Below are 18,628 nucleotides of genomic sequence, written 5' to 3'. Positions count from 1 at the left end.
CTGGGATGTGTGTCATGGGAGCAGGCCCGGCTGGGGAGCTAAGGGGACTGTGAGAGCGGGGGCCGGACGGGGAACAAGCCTGCCGTGTTCCTTGGCACGCGTGTGGACCGTGTCCGGGGTGCCCAGACTGGGCTAGACTCCTGCACCCACCGATGCTCAAATAAACACGACTTTTAAGAAAAAACGGGCTGACACAATGGTTCAACTGGCTAACCCTCCGCCTCCAAGCGTCCATGGGGCGCCAGCTGGAATCCTGGCTGCTTCACCTCCCATCCGGATCCCTGCTCCTGGCTGGGATGCACGGTGAGGGGCTCAGGGCATCGGCGCGGGGCACAGGGTCGCCTGGTGAGGCAGCCAGGGTCTGAGCACGGCGCCTGGTGGCTCTGCTGCCCGCAAGCTCCCTGCCTCAGCACTCGGCCCTGGCGGAGCAGCCGCAGCCGTCCGAGGGGCTGGGCACCTGGCGTGGCGTGCCCAGTAGCCGCCACCTGCCTTCCTGCCTGCCACTTCCTGTCAGTTCCACCGCTTCCAGGCAGGACTGCGCACGCAGAGCCGGGGACCCCGCGGCCCCCTGCAGCCTGCACTCGGCCCCTCGCCGGCCCGAGACCCGCGCGTGGAGCCCGGCCGGGCGGCCCTCGCCGGCACATACCTTGAGCCACTGCTTCTCCGTCAGCGAGTCGCTGTAGTCCACCTCCTTGCGGTGGCGGGAGCCGCGGCCGAACATCTTCTCCTCCTCCTCCTCGCACGTGAGCCGCTCCACCTCGGCGTCGTCCTTGATGATCCAGGACGGCAGCTCGTCCTCCTCCATGAGCCGCGGCTTCCGCTTCGGGTTCCGGGCCTCCTCCCGCCGGCGGTCCAGGTCCATGCGCTGCGGGCAGAGGGATGCGGCGTTAGCACGGGCTCACAGGGCCGGGGCTGCCGTGGGCAGAGGACGGGGCCCCGGGCCACGAGGGGTGAGGGATGCCGTGGGCACTGAAGATGGGGGCCAGGAGGGGTGAGGACTTCCATGGGCACTGAAGATGGGGGCCACGAGGGGTGAGGGCTGCCGTGGGCAGAGGACGGGGCCAGGGGGCCACGAGGGCCGGGTGTGCAGTGGGCACTGAGGACGGGGCCATGGGGGCCAGGACTGCCGTGGGCACTGAGGACGGGGGCCACGAGGGCCGGGACTGCCGTGGGCACAGAGGACGGGGGCCACGAGGGCCAGGTGTGCAGTGGGCATTGAGGACGGGGGCCATGGGGGCCACGAGGGCCGGGGCTGCCGTGGGCATTCAGGACGGGGCCACAGGGGCCCAGAGGGGCCAGGGCTCAGCCCTTGGGGCGTTGAGCAGCAGCTCGGGCCCCGCCTTAGGCGCAGAACACCCGAGCACGGGTCACGGCCGCAGCAGTGGGCCTGGAGGCCGGCAGAGGCAGATGGCGCAGGCGTCCGCGGCCCTGCCAGCAGAGTGCCCGTGCCCCCGGCTTTGGGCAGTGGTAACTTGCAGCAGACCGGGTCCCCTCGGGGAGCAGGCTGTGGGGAACGGCCCCTGGGGCCACCAAGGGCCACGCCAGAGCTGGGCAGCGTAGGGGTGCAGGCCGGCGGAGGCCTGGGGTGCGGCACGGGCGCTCACCATGAACAGGTCGAACTCCTCCTCGTGCCGGGCGATCATCTGGTTGACCGTCTCGTCGTCAGGTACCTCGTCTTCCTCCTACAAGACGGCAGAGCTTTAATCGGGGGCGAGGGGGCCGGGCGGCGGCGGCATCCATGGGCCATGAGAGCCGGAGGTCCTGGTGTGGCTGCGGTGGGCGAGGACCCACGCGGCAGCGAGAGGCACACACGCACACGCACACGCACGCTCGTGGGGCAGGGCCCTCGCGGGCCGCCTCAGCTGGCGGGCCGAGGCCTGCGTGGGCGTGGAGGTCGAGCTACCCCTCTCACCTTTAGGGGCGGCTCCTCCAAGTCGGGGTTGACGCCCGCTGGCGGAGGGGCAGTGTGGGCGAGGCTGGCACTGCCACTGCCCGTGCTGCAGTGTCTGCTCTGTGGATAGATACAGCGCTTCAGTCCCCACGGCGGACACGCCGGCGTCTCTCACCAGCCGCTCAGAAAAAAAAACCACTTCAAAGAAAAAGCACGAACTCATCGCCTTCCGTTCAGCCCACACTCCCTTTACGCCGAAGGGATGCAAAAAATAAAAACCACAAAAAGAAAAAATAAAAAAGTGCAAAAAAGGTGGAAAAACGAAACTGCGAGCCGCTCACGCGTCCACACTCACGCGGGGCGGGGGGGCGCGGGGCTCACCTCGTCCTGCTCCTCGTGCTCCAGGATGGCCTGCAGGAAGGCCCTGCGCTCGTGGCTCGAGGACTTCTGGTCGAACATGCCCGCCTGGATCACCTTCTGGTCCACGTTCAGCTTGTACTTGGCCGCCGCCAGGATCTTCTCCTCCACGCTGTTGACCGTGCACAGACGCAGCACGCGCACCTCGTTCTGCTGCCCGATGCGGTGGGCCCGGTCCTGCGCCTGCAGGTCCTGCGGGACGGGGCGCCGTCAGCCAGCCGGCATCACCCCGTCCCTGTGCCCCAAAAGTCAGCCAGCGTCACCCCGTCCCTGTGCCCCAAAAGTCAGCCAGCGTCACCCCGTCCCAGTCCACGGCCCGCGTCAGCAGCCACGTTCTGCCAAGCCCCATCAGCCAGCGTCACCCCGTCCCAGCCACGGCCGCGTGAGCCAGTTACACCCCATCAGCCAGCCAGTGTCACCCCGTCCCTGTGCCCCAAAAGTCAGCCAGCGTCACCACGTCCCAGCCACGGCGTGAGCCAGCTGCACCCCATCAGTCAGCCAGCGTCACCCCGTCCCAGTGCCCCATCAGCCAGCCTGCCGTCACCCCACCCCAGTGTCCCATCAGCCAGCCAGTGTCACCCCACCATGGCCACGTGAGCCAGTTGCACCCCATCAGCCAGCCAGTGTCACCTCGCCATGGCCACATGAGCCAGTTGCACCCCATCAGCCAGCCAGTGTCACCCCGTCCCGGCCACGGCCACATGAGCCAGCTGCATCCCAACAGCCAACCTGCCGTCACCCCGTCCCGGCCACGGCCGCGTGAGCTGGGTGCTCACAACTGCAGCCTGGCCACACCCCTGCGGGACAGACACCTCCCTGGGGCTGCCTGGCACAGGTACACACATCCTTGGTGTGGCCGTGTTGGCGGGAGCCACCCAGCACCATGGCGGGGCCTGCTCTGGCCGTGGCATCTGCCGCTTCCTTGCTGTGTGACCCGGGAGCGAAGCTAAGCTCTCTGAGCCTCACAACACACTGCTGAGGCCTCACAGCCGTGGTGGGCAAGTGAGCGAGTGGGTTGGGGGTGTGGGGAGCTCCCTTCATAGTGACCGGAAATACATAGGTGGCACCTCACACCAGCTTGTGGGGCCAGGGGCTGCTCAGGCGGGCTCCGCGCAGGAGGGGACAGCTGCTGATGGCCAGACACACTGGCGCACAGCTGCCAGCTCCAGGGCATCCCACGGCCTGCTGAGGCCCCAGCAGCTGCTCACGAGCGGGACAGAACAGTCCTGCAGCCACATGGCCACGGGGACGCACACGGACACGGCTGGGCCTGCCGGCTGGGGATGACGTGGGCGCAACGGCCTGGGCACAGGGCAATCGCCCAGCCACCGGACACGCTGCTGAGGACACTCAGCGCGCCTGGGGACAGGGTGGGCTCCACACCGGGGACAGCCTGCCCACTGAGCAGCTCAGGGCAAGGCGGCTGGCAGCACGCTGCCAGGGGGAGCTGGCTGAGGCTCACAGGGACCTGGGGGCCAGCGGGCAGGCGGGCCTCCTTGTGTGGCTTACTTCCGTCCACACCAGCTACACGGCCACCAGGTGGCTCTCCTGGCACTGCCGGGGACAACGTGGGGGTCCCCGTCCGGAGTGCGGGGCTGCCCCGGCCGGGCGGCACCTGCAGGTGACCCTGTGCCCGCCCTACCTGGTGGGGGTTCCAGTCGCTGTCGAAGATGATGACGGTGTCGGCTGACTGCAGGTTGAGGCCCAGCCCCCCGGCGCGGGTGCTGAGCAGGAAGATGAAGTATTCTGAGCCTGGCTCGTTGAACGTCTTCAGCAGCATGCCCCGGTCCTCGGCCTTGGTGGTTCCTGCGGGCACAGGGGCACGGGCTCAGCGGGCACAGGGGCACGGGCTCAGCGGGCACAGGGGCACGGGCTCAGCGGGCACAGGGACACGGGCTCAGCGGGCACAGGGGCACGGGCTCAGCGGGCACGTGGAACCTTGGCCCTCCCGGAGACAGCCTGCCCAGGGCTCCGGCAGCCCACCACCGTGAGGGGCACGGCTGCCACGGACAGACACAAGCGCCCGCTCTACCAGCGCCCGGGGTGGGCAGTGCCAGGCCGGGGACTGGCACACCTGCCCGCAGCCTGGCCGTGCAGGCGCTGCCCACGCAGGGAGAGAATCCTGCAGTGTGGCAGTGGGGCACCTCTTCTTTGCCGAGGGCTACTTGGCAACTGGTGACGTCACTCACAAGCCGCACAAAAACGATCCACTTAAGATCGAGCCGGCTGCAGGTGGACTGAGTTCAAGACCCCCTGTGGGTACCTTGGCAGGACCAATGCGTGCCCGGGGCCCCCCCATCCAGCCCCAGGAGCCTTACCCCGTGGGGAGGGATGGGCCCGTGATCTGCACACACATCCCGACCTGCCACACTGCCGAGGGGACACAGTCTCCCCAGACCCCCACCCCTGCCTGCTCCATGAACACACGGCCACAGGATGCTCGGGCCGTGAATGTAAGCCTGCTGCCTCGTGGGGTGCAGTGCGCCCCGGATGCCGCCGGGCCGGGCGGTCGTGCACTCTGAAGACAGCCGCACACCAAGCGCCCAGCAGGGCGGAGGCCGTGTCCAGGCAGGGCAGGCCCGAGGTGGGCGGCTGGCTCAGCCCGGCCATGATGCTTACAGCACGGCAAGTAGGAGAACGAGGGATGGGCCCAGCTCTGCTGGCCCTGCGGGGCCCAAAGTCCCAAGTCTGGGACTGTCTGTTGACTCCCCAAGGCCGCCTGGAGGTGGGGGTGTGCTCACTGCCCAACACCGTGGTGCTGAGCCCACGCCCTGTGCCCTAAGCGCCCTGCCATGGAGCCTGGGCATCCCGTGCCCCTCCCCAGGAGCCGGGGCGTGCCCGGTGGTGCTGAGCTTGCGCCTTGTGCCCTGTGGGCCTCCCCAGGAGCTGGGGCGTGCTCACTTGTCTGCAGAGGGATCCAGAGCTGGGGCCAGGGCGTGCCCTGAGTCTGCGCAGCCCCCACATCTGGCACTGCCTGGACAGGACAGGCACACAGCCAACAGCAGCAGCCAACCCAGAGGGGGACACGTGGCTCTCAGCCCCAAACCGTGATGGATGGAGGGCAGGGCGGCCCTGCTGGGCACCCCGAGGATGAAGCCACACCCGACGCACGCCCGGAGCGCATGCGGAGTGGCTGGGGAGGGAGGGATTGCATCGCCAGCGTGGGAGATGGGGGAGTGAGGCCGTGGCTCCCCGCTTAGGCCTGGCCCCGGGGGGCTGGTGACACGGAGGGGTGAAGCAGCTGCTGCGCTTAGGCGAGAGACCCCCAGCCGCCCTTGCAGGCAGTCACAGCTGGGCAAAGGCAAGTGTCGCAAGCTGAGAGACCCCCAGCCGCCCTTGCAGGCGGTCACAGCTGGGCAAAGGCAAGCGTCTGCGGGTCCTCCGCCACGCAGCCCAGGGTGCGAGGTCTGTGTCACGCAGCCCAGGCACGCGTCCTGCCTCCATGGGCACGGCGTCTGTCCTGTCCACTGGTGCTGGGCCCGCCAGGTGCCCATCTCCCGCTACCTGCAGGACCCACCACCTGCCGCGCGCAGCCCGGGCCGTCCCCTGCTCACCGTCGAGCCGCAGGTACTTGAAGCCGCGGTAGGCAAAGTAGTCCTCCATGATGGTCATGAGCGACGTCATCTGGCAGAAGAGCAGCACCTTGTGGCTGGTCGCGCGCAGCTTGGGCAGGATCCTGTCCAGGAGCTCGAACTTGCCGGAGGCGCGGTACAGGTCCAGGCTAGCCCCGCGGGGCGGCAGGAAGACGCGTGAGTGATGGCCCGGCTGCTGCAGCAAAGCTGCCCCGACCCACCCTGCCGCCCAGGAGCGCGGCTCCGGGAAGCCGGGCCTGCCGGCCGCATACCAACGGCCAGGGGCTGCTCTCACTCCGGCGGCCCACCCTGACACGGGGAGCTGAGGCGGGCACACAGCACGATACGGCTGGTGCGGGCGCATGGGGCACTGGAACGCACCATGCTGCGGGGAGCATGGGCAACGGGCAGCTCTGCCCCCAGAAACGGGCTCACAGCCCGGGGACGTGTGGGGGCTTAGGGGCGGGGGCTCCAGAGGCAGGTGCTTGGCGCAGTGGGTTAAGCTGCCATCTGCAAGGCCAGCACCCCATATGGGGACGAGTTCAAGTCCCAGCTGTTCCACTTCCAGTGAGGTCTCAGGTGCCCAGTCCTGCCCTGGCCGTGCCCAGCAGCCCCAGCTGTCAGCGCATTTGGCACGCCCCAGGGTGGACGACCTCAATCTGCTACCCAAAGAAATCCATCTTTTTTTAAATAGGTGGATTTTAAAGGAAACTGTTGAGGGCAAGGCTCTCCCTGGAGGTGGAATTCACAGAACAGCCACGTTCCGTGTGGGGGCTGCGCTCCACCCAGGAGCCCGGGGAGGCCCACCCGGCACAGGCGTCCACTCCCTCCCGTGGCTCCTTCAATGTTAGCTAGCACTCAAGGTGCCGGGCCGCAGGCCGAGGGGACGCTAAGGGGACGCCGGCCGAGGGGGCGCTAAGGGGACGGCCGAGGGGGCGCTAAGGGGACGGCCGAGGGGACCGCAGGCCGAGGGGACGCTAAGGGGACGCCGGCCGAGGGGACCGCAGGCCGAGGGGACGCTAAGGGGACGGCCGGCCGAGGGGACGCTAAGGGGACGCTAAGGGGACGGCAGGCCGAGGGGACGCTAAGGGGACGGCCGACCGAGGGGGCGCTAAGGGGACGCCGGCCGAGGGGACGCTAAGGGGACGCCGGCCGAGGGGGCAGCCCACCCACGCTGCCCAGCGGGGACCCTCTCACCCTTGGACGATGCCGCCGGTGAATCCCAAGTGCTCGGAAAACGACTCCTGCAACGCAAGGGGAGACGGTCAGCGCCGGGCCCAGGCCCCCAACACAGGACGTGACCCCTGCGGGGGGCAGGAAGGGGCTGGGACACCCCAGACTTCAGCAGGAAGCCGAGATGGGGCGGGCCTTTGGGTCCCCGCCCAGGGCTCACCTCAATGTGCTGGAACATGTAGGGGTGGTTGCAGATCTTCCTCAGCTGCATGATGGTGTTCATCAGGGTCTTGGTGCCGCCCTTGCCCTGTGGGAGGAGGGGGAGCTGAGCGGGCTCTGCGGGGCTCCCCCAGCTGCCCGGAAAGGCGCTGAGGCCCAACGACAATCTGGGACCCTAACTGTGTCCTGGGCGCTACGGCCAGTCCCCAGGGGACTTCAACCAGCTGAGCTACGGTGCCCGAGCAGTGGGGGGGCAGGGGTGCCCTGGGCAGCTCGGGGTGCCCGTGTGTGAGCCCTGGGAGGCCGCAGTAGGGCCTGACTCTCTCAGAGCAGCCTCGGGGGAGACAGAACACCCCGGGGGAGGCAGCCCGTCTACACAAGCACAGGGGCTGTGGCTGGGAGTGCTGGGCAGCTCTAGAACATTCCAGGCCTTCCTGAAGCGGGAGCCGGGCAGGAGGTGATGTCCCCAGAGATGGGCGCCCAGAGCAGACAGCGGGTCCGCGCCCTGCCCGCCCGCGGGGCCCCGGGCCGGGAGGGCACACCTTCTTGTCCTTCTCGGAGCCGTCGGTCAGCAGCACGCCCTTGGCCTGCATGTGGCGGTAGAGCACGCGCTGCAGGGCGGACATGTCGCACTTGATGACGTATTCCACCTGCGGGGACACGGCGGTCAGCGGGCGAGGAGTGACGGCAGGGACCGGGCCAGCCGAGCCGCGGGCTGCCGGGGGACAGGGACACGTGAGCACGAGGCCTCCGGGACCCCGAGGCTCTGAGCGCCCGCCCCGCAGAGCCCCGCAGGGGAGCCGCGCCCCGCCTCACCTTCTCGGGCAGCTGGGCCTCGACTTCCTTCTTGAGCCGCCGCAGCAGGAAGGGCCGCAGCACCTTGTGCAGCCGTCGGATGATCAGGATGGTCTCCTCCTCGTTCAGGTCCACCTGCCGCCCGACAGAGAGCCGACCTTACTGCGGGGGCCGGGCCGGGGCGGGGGGCCTCTCCCCAGGGACTGGCGGGGCTGAGACGGGGGGCCGGGGCGGGGGGCCTCTCCCCAGGGACTGGCGGGGCTGAGACGGGGGGCCGTGGCCTCTCCCCAGGCACTGGCGGGGGCACACCCTGCCCTGGGAAGCAGCGAGGATGGTCAGAGCCCGGCTCCCCCTGGGGCCCCGCATCACTGGAGCCCGCCCCTGCCTCTGCCACTCGGGCTGGCTCCCAGGGAGGGAAAAGACCCTGTGGCCCGCCTCAGCAGACACGCTCTTAAAGAGAAGTGCTAATCTACTTGCAAGTGAGAAAATGAGGGGCTCACCCCTCTAATGGCCCTAACAGCCAGGGTGGGGCCAGGCCCCACTGGAACCCCAGCCAGGTCTCCACCCGGGAGCCGGGGCCACAGCCCACGCTGAGGCGTCTGTCCACGGCTCCCAGGGGACAGAGAGGACACTGCCCCTGGCTCTCGGGACGGGACCGGCTCAGCCCCTCCTGCGGGGCCAGGGCAGTGGCCCTGCGTCCCGGACGCCCTGTCCTGCGGCTACCAGAGGAGGCTGCAGGGGGAGGCTGGGCCGGGAGACCCCTCGCCAGCCCGACGGGGCCGAGTGGCTTGGGGACAGTCACCCGTGAGGACCCCGTGCAGGTCACAGTGGCTCAAGCGGGCAGCGGGGCCCTGGCGCCCTCCCCGCGCCCACCTTCTCGCCCGTCATGGCGAAGGGCGCGTTGAACCACTGCTCGAAGGTGCTGCAGCTCTTGAAGATGGTGGGCAGCAGGAAGTTGAGCAGCGCCCAGAGCTCGGGCAGCTTGTTCTGCAGGGGCGTGCCGGTGAGCAGCAGCCGCCGCGGGGCCACGTAGTGTGTGTTGAGCACCTGCGTCAGCTTGCAGTGGTGGTTCTTCATGCGGTGGCCCTCGTCCACGATCATGTACTTCCAACGGATCTGCGGGCCGAGGGCGGCCGTCAGGGGACCCGGTCCGGCCTCCACGCTCACCGTGCCCCCCGCTCGCCCACCCCCGCGCACACCGCGCCCCCCGCTCACCCACCCCCGCGCTCACCATGCCCCGGGCCCGGCCCACTGCAGTCGGCCACGTGACAGCCTCTGACGGGCACGTGGGGAGGGACACACAGCCCGGCTGTTAGGTCTGCCGAGGGCCCTGGGACGGGGTGGGACGGGGTGGGACGGCGCGGGGGCGGTGAGTGGCCGGGCTCCCAGGTGGGTTTCAGCGGAGCCACCACGCACGGCCTGCCCGGGCAACGCCCGTCAGTCTGACCGCTGAGGCACGAGGTTCTGTGAGCTTCCCACGGACAGCATGAGGTCACAGCAGGGAGGCGGGGCAGAGTCCCGGCACACCCAGGGCAGGCACAGCCCCACCGCGTGGCATCCGTGCCCACAAGAGCCCAAGAGAAAGCATGGCAGCACCTCCTATGGGGTGGGCCCCGGGCTGGAGCAGAGCTGTCCCCCAGCCGCCATCATCTGCCAGCTGCAACCCACCCAGAACGGCTCCGACATCCTGGCTGCCGCGGCCCATGTACCCCCCGCAGGCCCGTGAACCCCACGCAGGCCCGTGTACCCCCCGCAGGCCCATGAACCCCACGCAGGCCCGTGTACCCCCCGCAGGCCCGTGAACCCCACGCAGGCCCGTGTACCCCCCGCAGGCCCGTGAACCCCACGCAGGCCCGTGAACCCCACGCAGGCTCCATGCAGGGAAGAGAGGCCCGGTGGCTTCCTCAATCTCTCCTCGCATGGGAAGGCAGTGTGTCACTGATTTTATTTTGAAAGGAAAAGAGAAACTTCCTGCTGCGGGTTGACACCCCAAACGCCTGCGATGGAGAACCCCTGTGTGGGTGGAGAACCCCTGTGTGGTGGGCCCCCGTGTGGGTGGCAGGCCCGAGCGGCCGCCAGCCAAGTACCCATGAGCCAGGAGGCCGCGTGTCGGTGGGTGCTGGGAACTGCAGCCAGGGCTCTGGTGCGGCCTGGCCCTCAGTGACCCCCGACAGGGACCCCCGACAGGAACTGTGGAGAGAAGGGCTGGCCCTGCTGGGACCCTTCAGGGACACCCTGGGCATGAGGCCCCTGAAGGAGAAAGCCCCGAGGCGGCAGGAGGCGGCAGGGCCGCACCCCCAAACCCGGACTGCCTGCCTCGCACCCAGAGCTGATGAAAAGCTCGAGCACAAAGCACAAGCAATGCTTCAGCACAAGGACCTGCCTCCTGGCAGGGTGACGCCAGAAGCAGGCGGAGCAGATCTCCTTAACCGCAAGAACTTGAGGGGCCAAGGAAACACGCAGCGATGTGAGGAGACAACTGGCAGGACAGGACCGGAAGTTCAAGCTCCCTCCCCTGGGAAGTGGTTCACTTCCAGAACGCAGGGGGAAGAGAACCAAGGCCCAGCAGACGGCCTACCTGTGTCGCCGGGCAAAGGCCCTCGGGCAACGCCACGCGCCGTGCCACAGGGCAGCCGGGAGACGGGCACGTCGGAGCGCACCCATGCCACCCCCCAGGCTGAGCGCAGCCAGGCCGGACGGCAGGCAACAAGGGCCGACACAGGCGCTCCTGAGCGCAGTGTCACACCAGGCACGATATGCCCGTGACCCCGAGCTGACCACAGCCCAAGGACAGGGCACTGCCTAAACTTTGTAGGGCAGAAGGAATCCAAACTGCTAATTTTGGAGCAAAAAGCATCTGAAGCCCAGACACGGTTCTCACAAGGAACGCGTGCTCTTCCGGCCGCTTATTCCCCACACGGCTGCAAACACAAGGCCTGGTCAGGGCGAGACCAGAAGGCCATGTGGGTGTCAGCTGAGTGACAGGGCCCAGGACTCGGGTCCCCTGTTACCCTCTCAGGGGCAGCAGGGACCGGACCACAGCCCGAGCCGCTTAACCCACTGCACCCAAGTCAGCGCCCCTCTGCTTGCATGAACGGACCCCAAGCATGCTGATTTCAGAGAGACAAGGCCATGACAGCAGGGCCGGGCCTGAGTAAAGCTGGCAGCTCTGCCCAGGACCCCGTGGGTGGGGGGCCCAAAGCCCACAAGCCACCGCCCGCTGCCTCCCAGGTGAGTGTGAGCAGGAAGCTGGGGCTGGGAGCGGGGCCAGGACAGCAGGCACTGAGCAGTGAGACACACAGCCCAGCACCTCTCCGAACGTCCCACTGGCAAGGGCAGTGGCCGAGACAGTTGGCCCCAGGGCCTCACGCGAGGACACACCCACTGTGGGGTCCGCACGCCAGGACACACCCACCGTGGGGTCCGCCAAGGACACACCCACCGTGGGGTCCGCACGTGAGGACACACCCACCGTGGGGTCCACCAAGGACACACCCACCGTGGGGGTCCACCAAGGACACACCCACCGTGGGGTCCGCACACGAGGACACACCCACCATGGGGTCCGCACACGAGGACACACCCACCATGGGGTCCACCAAGGACACACCCACCGTGGGGTCCACCAAGGACACATCCACCGTGGGGTCCGCACGCCAGGACACACCCACCGTGGGGGCCGCACGCCAGGACACACCCACCGTGGGGTCCGCCAAGGACACACCCACCGTGGGGTCCGCACGTGAGGACACACCCACCGTGGGGTCCACCAAGGACACACCCACCGTGGGGGTCCACCAAGGACACACCCACCGTGGGGTCCGCACACGAGGACACACCCACCATGGGGTCCGCACACGAGGACACACCCACCATGGGGTCCACCAAGGACACACCCACCGTGGGGTCCACCAAGGACACATCCACCGTGGGGTCCGCACGCCAGGACACACCCACCGTGGGGGCCGCACGCCAGGACACACCCACCGTGGGGTCCGCCAAGGACACACCCACTGTGGGGGCCGCACGCCAGGACACACCCACCGTGGGGTCCGCACGCCAGGACACACTCACCTTGGCGAGGATGTGTTTGTCCTTGATGATGTACTCATATGTGGTCAGCAGGACATTGAACTTGCCACTCCGGAGCTGGGGGACAAAAGCCCGCCTTGCAGCTGGAGACCCCTGTGGGGACAGGACACACGTCCTGGGTGGGAAACAAGGCCCAGGTGCTGCGCAGGGCCGCCCGGCCCGACCTCCAACCCCGACTGCGAGTAGCAAGGAGGCCCTACAGCAGCTGGTGGAGCCCTGGCAGCTCCCCGCTTCCGTCTCCAAACCCAAAATGGAAAACCAGACCCGCCCCTCGAGACCCCAGCCACCACGGCCCCCACGGCCCCCCACCCAGTGGGCAAATCTGGAAACAGGGGCCCAGGTGCACCTCAATTAAGGCCTGCACAACGACAGGGGCCCCAGAACCACCCACACTCCCTGCTCCTGGCACAAGGTTGAGCCTCGTGGGGCGGGCAGGGGCAGTGAGGTGCCCAGCTCCCTTATGCCCGCCGCGCCCAGGGCTGACATGACTGGGCACAGCAGCAGGCATGACCAAACCCAACAAATGAGCTGAGTGCGGAATCCAAGGCCTCAGCAGCCACCACGGCGGGACAGGCTGCCCCAAGCAGCAGTGCGGCCCAGCCGGGCGCAGACAGGGCACCCACACCCCCATGCTGTGCCCCCCGGGCTCCCCCAGGGTCTGACCTACCTTGTAGGACACCTTCACCACGGATGGCGCCCACTTGTCAAACTCATATGCCCAGTTGGACAGAGTCCTGAGGGGACAGGAAAGGAGCAGTCAGGGGCAGCCTACCTGGCTTGCTGGCACGGCCTGGGCCCGCGGGGGAGCGGGTGGGAAGGCGTGCCCCAGCGTGAGAGGGAAGCGGGCAGTGGCAGCTGAGGACAAGGCAGGCCGATGCATGCCAGCTGAGAGGCCTGCAGCTCTGGGGGCCCAGCGGCAGCGTCCACTCACGGCTCCCCCTTCCACCCGGCCACAGGCCCGAGCACAGCTCAGCCTGCGGGAACAAGACGGACGCTCCAATGGCTCACGGGGAGCTCTGGCAGGCAGGGGCGGACCTGGCCGCCTACGCGTGCTGCCCTGCGTCCTGCTAGGCGCCTGGGAGCCTAGATGAGGGAACAGGACAGTGCAGCCTCCTTGAGGCCATGAGGCCGGGAGACCGTGGGCACAGGTCAGCTGCTACGGACAGACAAGGAGACAGCGGCAGCGGCCCGGGCCCCTGGCCAGGCCGCCCCGAACGACACGGGGAGGTGAGTGCTGGTGTGCTCTGAGCCGCCCCTCGGGAGTAGCTGGCTGTGAGGGGACCCGGGAGGGTGGGGCACGGAGGTCGGGGTGTCCTGGTCCTGCACTTCCTCGGCCTTGGCCCGGTCCGGCCCAGGCTGCTGCGGGCACTGCGGAGGTGAACCAGCAGGTGGCACCTATGTCTTTGCCTTAAACAGGGAGACACGACAAGGAGTCAGGATGGGGAAGGACCCAAGCGTCGTCACCTGGGGCTACCTGGGGCGCGGGGAGCAAGTGCCCAGAGCGGGTGCCGGACTAACTGGGCACTGCACAGCCTTGCTGGAAGGGGGCAGCCAGGGAGAACGGGGCTCCGCCCCAAATCCCAAGAGGCCCTGTGTGTGGCGTGCACCCTGCTCAGCTCATGGGCCCTCAGTGGGGTGATGACCCAGGCTCCCTAGGGATGCTGGAGCCGGGGGCCTGGGGGCAGTGACAGCTCCAACGCCACAGGTGCCCGGACGGAAGAGTCCCCGTCTGGAACGCTTGGGGCCCACAGTGATTGCAGCTCTGCCCCTGGCTAACCGTGAGAGCACTGAGGGAGGGCAGGGAGCCGCCACAGCACCTCACACGTCTGTGTGGGCCTCAGACCGCACGTGTCCTCGGTACGCGTGTCGGCCGCTGCAGGTGACAGACAGCTGGCACATACAAGAGTCGAGTCTGGGGTCACCCCAGATGAGCTTTCCTGGAGGACTCCCCGGCTGGACCACTGGACTCATGCCGGCCACAGCCCAGATGTGGGGAACGGCCGGCAGGGGGCGCTGGCTGTCAGGTGCAGGGCGACCCCGGGGGGCCTGTCAGCGCTCAGCCTGGGATTTGAGCCTAGGAATGCTAGCCCACTACCCAGCCCCTCTGTGAGGGCAGGAGCCGGGGCTCCCAGGACAAGTGGCTGAGGCAGGACTGGCAGCGCTGCAGCGGGACCCAGGGCCCAGGGAAGGCAGAGCACCCCAGGATGCAGCCCAGGCACAGCAGAGGCACATATGTGTGCCAGGTTCCTGGCACCTGCAGACTGGATGCAGAGAACATCTCTCTCACAGTAAAGATGCAAATTACTCACGAGGGGCCAGGGTCAGCACTGTGGGCAGCAGGTGAACCCCACAGCCCACGATGCCAGCAGAGTGCCACCGCTAACCTGGCTCCCTAGGAAGGCTGGAAAAGGAGGCCCAAGCTCCTAGACCCGGCACGGACGTGGCGAGCCAGAGGAGGGTCCTGGCTTCCGTTTTTGGCCTGGAACGAACCTCAGCATGGGGAGTCTTACTCTGCCACCCTTAAAAGGGGGGCGAGAGGGAGGCAGCCTGGCTGCACAAAGGGTCAAGCCTCTGCCACCCGGCATCCCTTGCGGGCGTGTGTGAGCCCCGCCAGGTCTACCTCGTACCCAGCTCTGCTAAAGGCCGAGGACCCACATGCTCGGGCTTGCCATCCACGCGTGAGTCTGAGGAAGCTCCGGGTCCCTGGCTGTTGCAGCCATGTGGAGAAGGAACCAGCAGAAGAACCTGGCTGAGCTCGGGCCCGGCCAGGGGACAGGCACAGGCTCCAGGCTCCCCTCCTTGTTACTGCGGGGTCCAGGCTAAAGGGCTCCTGGCTGAGGCCTGCCTGGGGTCGGGGCTACACTCCGGTCAGGGACCCAACATCAGATCGATGACGGCTCTTGCGACAGACACGCAGTCCCAGAGCAAGCCAGGAGCTGCCAGGTCCCGGGGGTGGCTATGGAAGAGGCAGAGTGCCAGGAGGCCATCTGCGGGCGGCACCATGGCATAGCGGGTAAAGCCTCGCCCGCCGCACAGGAGTCTCGTGTGTGCGGTTCGAGTCCGGGCTGCTCCACTTGTGCTCCACGCAGAGCTTTCTGTCTCTCCCTGTCCCTTTCTAGAAGGCGGAGGGGCCGTCGGGCTGACGCGCCAAGGCAGGGCGACGGTGCCCTCCCCGGTGGGTGGGGCCGTGGGGCAGCGTGGGGGTGGGCAGGGACTCACGAGAGCGGCACGATGATGAGGAAGGGCCCGTTGATGCGCTTGTGCTCCATGAGGTACGTGATGAGCGCGATGGTCTGGATGGTCTTGCCCAGGCCCATCTCGTCGGCCAGGATGCCGTTCAGGTTGTTGTTATAAAGTGACACCAGCCACTCCAGGCCCTTGATCTGCAAGAGAGCAGAGACTGGGATGGGCGGGATGGGTGGGAGGAGCTGGGAGGAGCACGGAGGAGCCGGGAGGAGCGGGGAGGAGCAGGGAGGAGCGGGGAGGAGCACGGAGGAGCGGGGAGGAGCACGGAGGAGCACGGAGGAGCGGGGAGGAGCCGGGAGGAGCAGGGAGGAGCACGGAGGAGCAGGGAGGAGCGGGGAGGAGCCGGGAGGAGCACGGAGGAGCAGGGAGGAGTGGGGAGGAGCGGGGAGGAGCAGGGAGGAGTGGGGAGGAGCAGGGAGGAGCGGGGAGGAGCATGGAGGAGCGGGGAGGAGCAGGGAGGAGCGGGGAGGAGCAGGGAGGAGCACGGAGGAGCGGGGAGGAGCAGGGACGAGCCGGGAGGAGCGGGGAGGAGCACGGAGGAGCGGGGAGGAGCGGGGAGGAGCAGGGAGGAGCACGGAGGAGCGGGGAGGAGCGGGGAGGAGCTGGGAGGAGCAGGGAGGAGCAGGGAGGAGCGGGGAGGAGCGGGGAGGAGCGGGGAGGAGCACGGAGGAGCAGGGAGGAGCGGGGAGGAGCAGGGAGGAGCAGGGAGGAGCAGGGAGGAGCAGGGAGGAGCGGGGAGGAGCGGGGAGGAGCACGGAAGAGCGGGGAGGAGCACGGAGGAGCGGGGAGGAGCACGGAGGAGCGGGGAGGAGCACGGAGGAGCCGGGAGGAGCAGGGAGGAGCAGGGAGGAGCAGGGAGGAGTGGGGAGGAGCGGGGAGGAGCAGGGAGGAGCAGGGAGGAGCAGGGAGGAGCGGGGAGGAGCGGGGAGGAGCGGGGAGGAGCCGGGAGGAGTGGGGAGGAGTGGGGAGGAGCAGGGACGAGCAGGGATGAGCCAGCAGGGATGAGCCAGGAGGAGCCGGGAGGAGCACGGAGGAGCAGGGAGGAGCAGGGAGGAGCAGGGAGGAGCCGGGAGGAGTGGGGAGGAGCACGGAGGAGCACGGAGGAGCAGGGAGGAGCGGGGAGGAGCCGGGAGGAGCACGGAGGAGCACGGAGGAGCGGGGAGGAGCACGGAGGAGGACGGAGGAGCCGGGAGGAGCAGGGAGGAGCCGGGAGGAGCGGGGAGGAGCGGGGAGGAGCCGGAAGGAGCTGTCTGCACGGCCGCATCCCGACACCACGTGGTGGTGTCCACCCACAGCACGCCACAAGAAGCTGGCGCGCGACCTGGACGCCAGGATGCTGGCAGCAGCAGGAGGAGTGCAAAGGGCGTGGGCAGGCCACCCACTGCCTGCCTGGGGGTTCGAGGGCCCCTACGACACAGACCAGGAGAGTCGGCTGCACAGAGTGAAGGATTTGGGCAGTGGCGGGGGCCCGGTGCTCCTCCCTAAAGTTGCCCCGGCCTCTGGAAAGTTCCACAGCTCACAGCATTTGTCCCAGGGAAGTGAGGCAAAGCTGGGAGATGAGGTGAGGTCTCCTTCCGGGGTCACACCCTGGGGTCTGCCGGCGGGGTGGGGGAGCGGTGGCCACAGCAGACAGCAGGAGAAGCTCTGCGTGCTGACAGCCCCAGGCAGGCGGCGAAGAACAGGTTACGGCCACGGCCTGCCCACCTCTCAGGGCAGCCAGTTCCTGACCCTCACCGGTGCCAGGCGGCGCACACACTCACGCCCAGCACTCCCGGGACCTCCTGGCAGCCAAGCTCGGACAGACGGGGAGGCAGCCTCACCTGGTACTGCTTGAGGACGCCGTTGACCATGAGCGCCGACTGCTTGTCCACCCTCTCGGTGACGGCGTGGGCCACAGCATAGTAGGACTGCAGGCCACGGGCCAGGGCCTGCGACACGCCGTACTCGTCATCCACGTCCTGCTTGGCATTCCTGAGGGACATGGAGCCACGTGAGCACACGCTGCCGTGGTGACGGGCCACGGAGCGCCCTGCGCACCCCAGGACCGGCCCCGGTCAGCAGCCAGCGCTCATCCGTGTAAGGGCCCCGAGAACGGGGTGCCGGGTCTGGGTCCCCACCTCAGCAGGAAGGCCCGGCGTCACAGAGGCACCGCCGTGGGCCCAGGTGACCCTGAAGGACGTCAGCGCCCCCAGGGGAAGGCGTTCACGGACCTGCTCCCACACAGCCAGAGGGGGCCGCCCCGACTCCGGTGAGCCCCTCAGTCACCAGCTTTTTTGGGGTTCCCACGCATCTTCCGCAGCGGGCTCCTGTCTCCTCAGCTCAGGGTCACTGTCTACCTGAGCCATTTCCTGGGCTGACCTCAAAGCACAACGGAGGGGCCTGGAGGTCCAACGGGCGGACACTGCCGCGCTCAACCACGCTCAACACCCAAGGGGCCCGGAAGCCTTCCCGCGGTCGCATGTGGGGACGCGGATGGAGACACACAGGCCGCAGTCTGCCTGGGATGCGGCACTGCCCCTGTGGTCCACTATACGTCGGACTGTCACCCTTCTGTGCAAAGCCTGTCTCCTAACAGCCCGGGACCGGGACCCAGGCAGATCCGGTCGCCATGGGCGCTGCCAGGGCAATCCCAGAGTGGGAGACGGGCGCCAGCCGCCGTGCCGTGCCAGGGCACAGGCTAACATCCCGGGGAGCGGAGCAAGCTCAACCACCCCATTTGCCTACATTAAATCCCAGCCCGTGGCTGCAGGCGCCTGCCCGGGGGCGGGTGGTGGGCGAGGCAGGCAGGGCCGCTGCCGCCAGGGCCGGGTGGTACTCACTCAATGATATGCCGGGCGTCCACTTCCGAGACGTCATCGCTGTCTGGGTCTGGAATCTTCTTCTTCTCCTCCACCGGCAGGGTGGGAGGCTGCGCCGGCTGCGGCTGCTCCTCCTCCTCCTCCTGCCGAGAGACCAGCCTGTGTGAGCTCGGGGCTCCACGGACACGGGGTGCGGAGCTGCCACGGGGAGGATGCCACGGGAAGCAGCAGGAGTGCCACACGCCTGTCCTAGCTGGCAGCTCTCTCATCAGGGCGGCCCTCCCTTGCGCTGATGCTAAGCCTGTCTTTGCTGGACTACCGAGGGGGGGGGCGCTGTGCACTCTCACGGCTATTACAAACAGCGTCTCTGGGCCCGGCGTCACAGCCAAGTGGCTAAAACCATTAGCTTGCACGCACCAGGATCC

At 68.3% G+C, this 18,628-nt stretch overlaps 1 protein-coding gene across 8 annotated transcripts in view; it reads right to left on the bottom strand.

The window, feature by feature from the left end:
- Positions 1–18,628, bottom strand: part of SMARCA4 (SWI/SNF related, matrix associated, actin dependent regulator of chromatin, subfamily a, member 4) — a 54,263-nt gene that overhangs the window by 9,066 nt on the left and 26,569 nt on the right. For 3 of the 8 annotated variants that reach the window (XM_040986327.1, XM_040986328.1, XM_040986330.1), the window contains 16 exons: positions 18,225–18,346; positions 17,226–17,376; positions 15,379–15,542; positions 12,827–12,893; positions 12,142–12,252; positions 8,941–9,183; positions 8,089–8,202; positions 7,815–7,922; positions 7,274–7,360; positions 7,078–7,124; positions 5,863–6,029; positions 3,951–4,114; positions 2,273–2,500; positions 1,913–2,011; positions 1,605–1,682; positions 647–865 (listed from right to left, as the gene is read on the bottom strand). In XM_040986327.1, the coding sequence (XP_040842261.1) occupies positions 647–865; positions 1,605–1,682; positions 1,913–2,011; positions 2,273–2,500; positions 3,951–4,114; positions 5,863–6,029; positions 7,078–7,124; positions 7,274–7,360; positions 7,815–7,922; positions 8,089–8,202; positions 8,941–9,183; positions 12,142–12,252; positions 12,827–12,893; positions 15,379–15,542; positions 17,226–17,376; positions 18,225–18,346 (2,169 nt within the window). Of the gene's footprint in view, positions 1–644; positions 866–1,604; positions 1,683–1,912; positions 2,012–2,272; positions 2,501–3,950; positions 4,115–5,862; positions 6,030–7,077; positions 7,125–7,273; positions 7,361–7,814; positions 7,923–8,088; positions 8,203–8,940; positions 9,184–12,141; positions 12,253–12,826; positions 12,894–15,378; positions 15,543–17,225; positions 17,377–18,224; positions 18,347–18,628 lie in introns of all 8 variants that reach the window. The other 5 variants (XM_040986334.1, XM_040986333.1, XM_040986332.1 and 2 more) reach the window with 3 other exon arrangements.

The sequence above is a fragment of the Ochotona curzoniae genome, unplaced genomic scaffold (assembly GCF_017591425.1).
Source record: "Ochotona curzoniae isolate NIBS_2020 unplaced genomic scaffold, NIBS_Ocur_1.0 contig_4502, whole genome shotgun sequence".
Taxonomy (NCBI): Eukaryota; Metazoa; Chordata; class Mammalia; order Lagomorpha; family Ochotonidae; genus Ochotona; species Ochotona curzoniae.
This window is presented reverse-complemented; position numbering and strand designations above follow the sequence as displayed.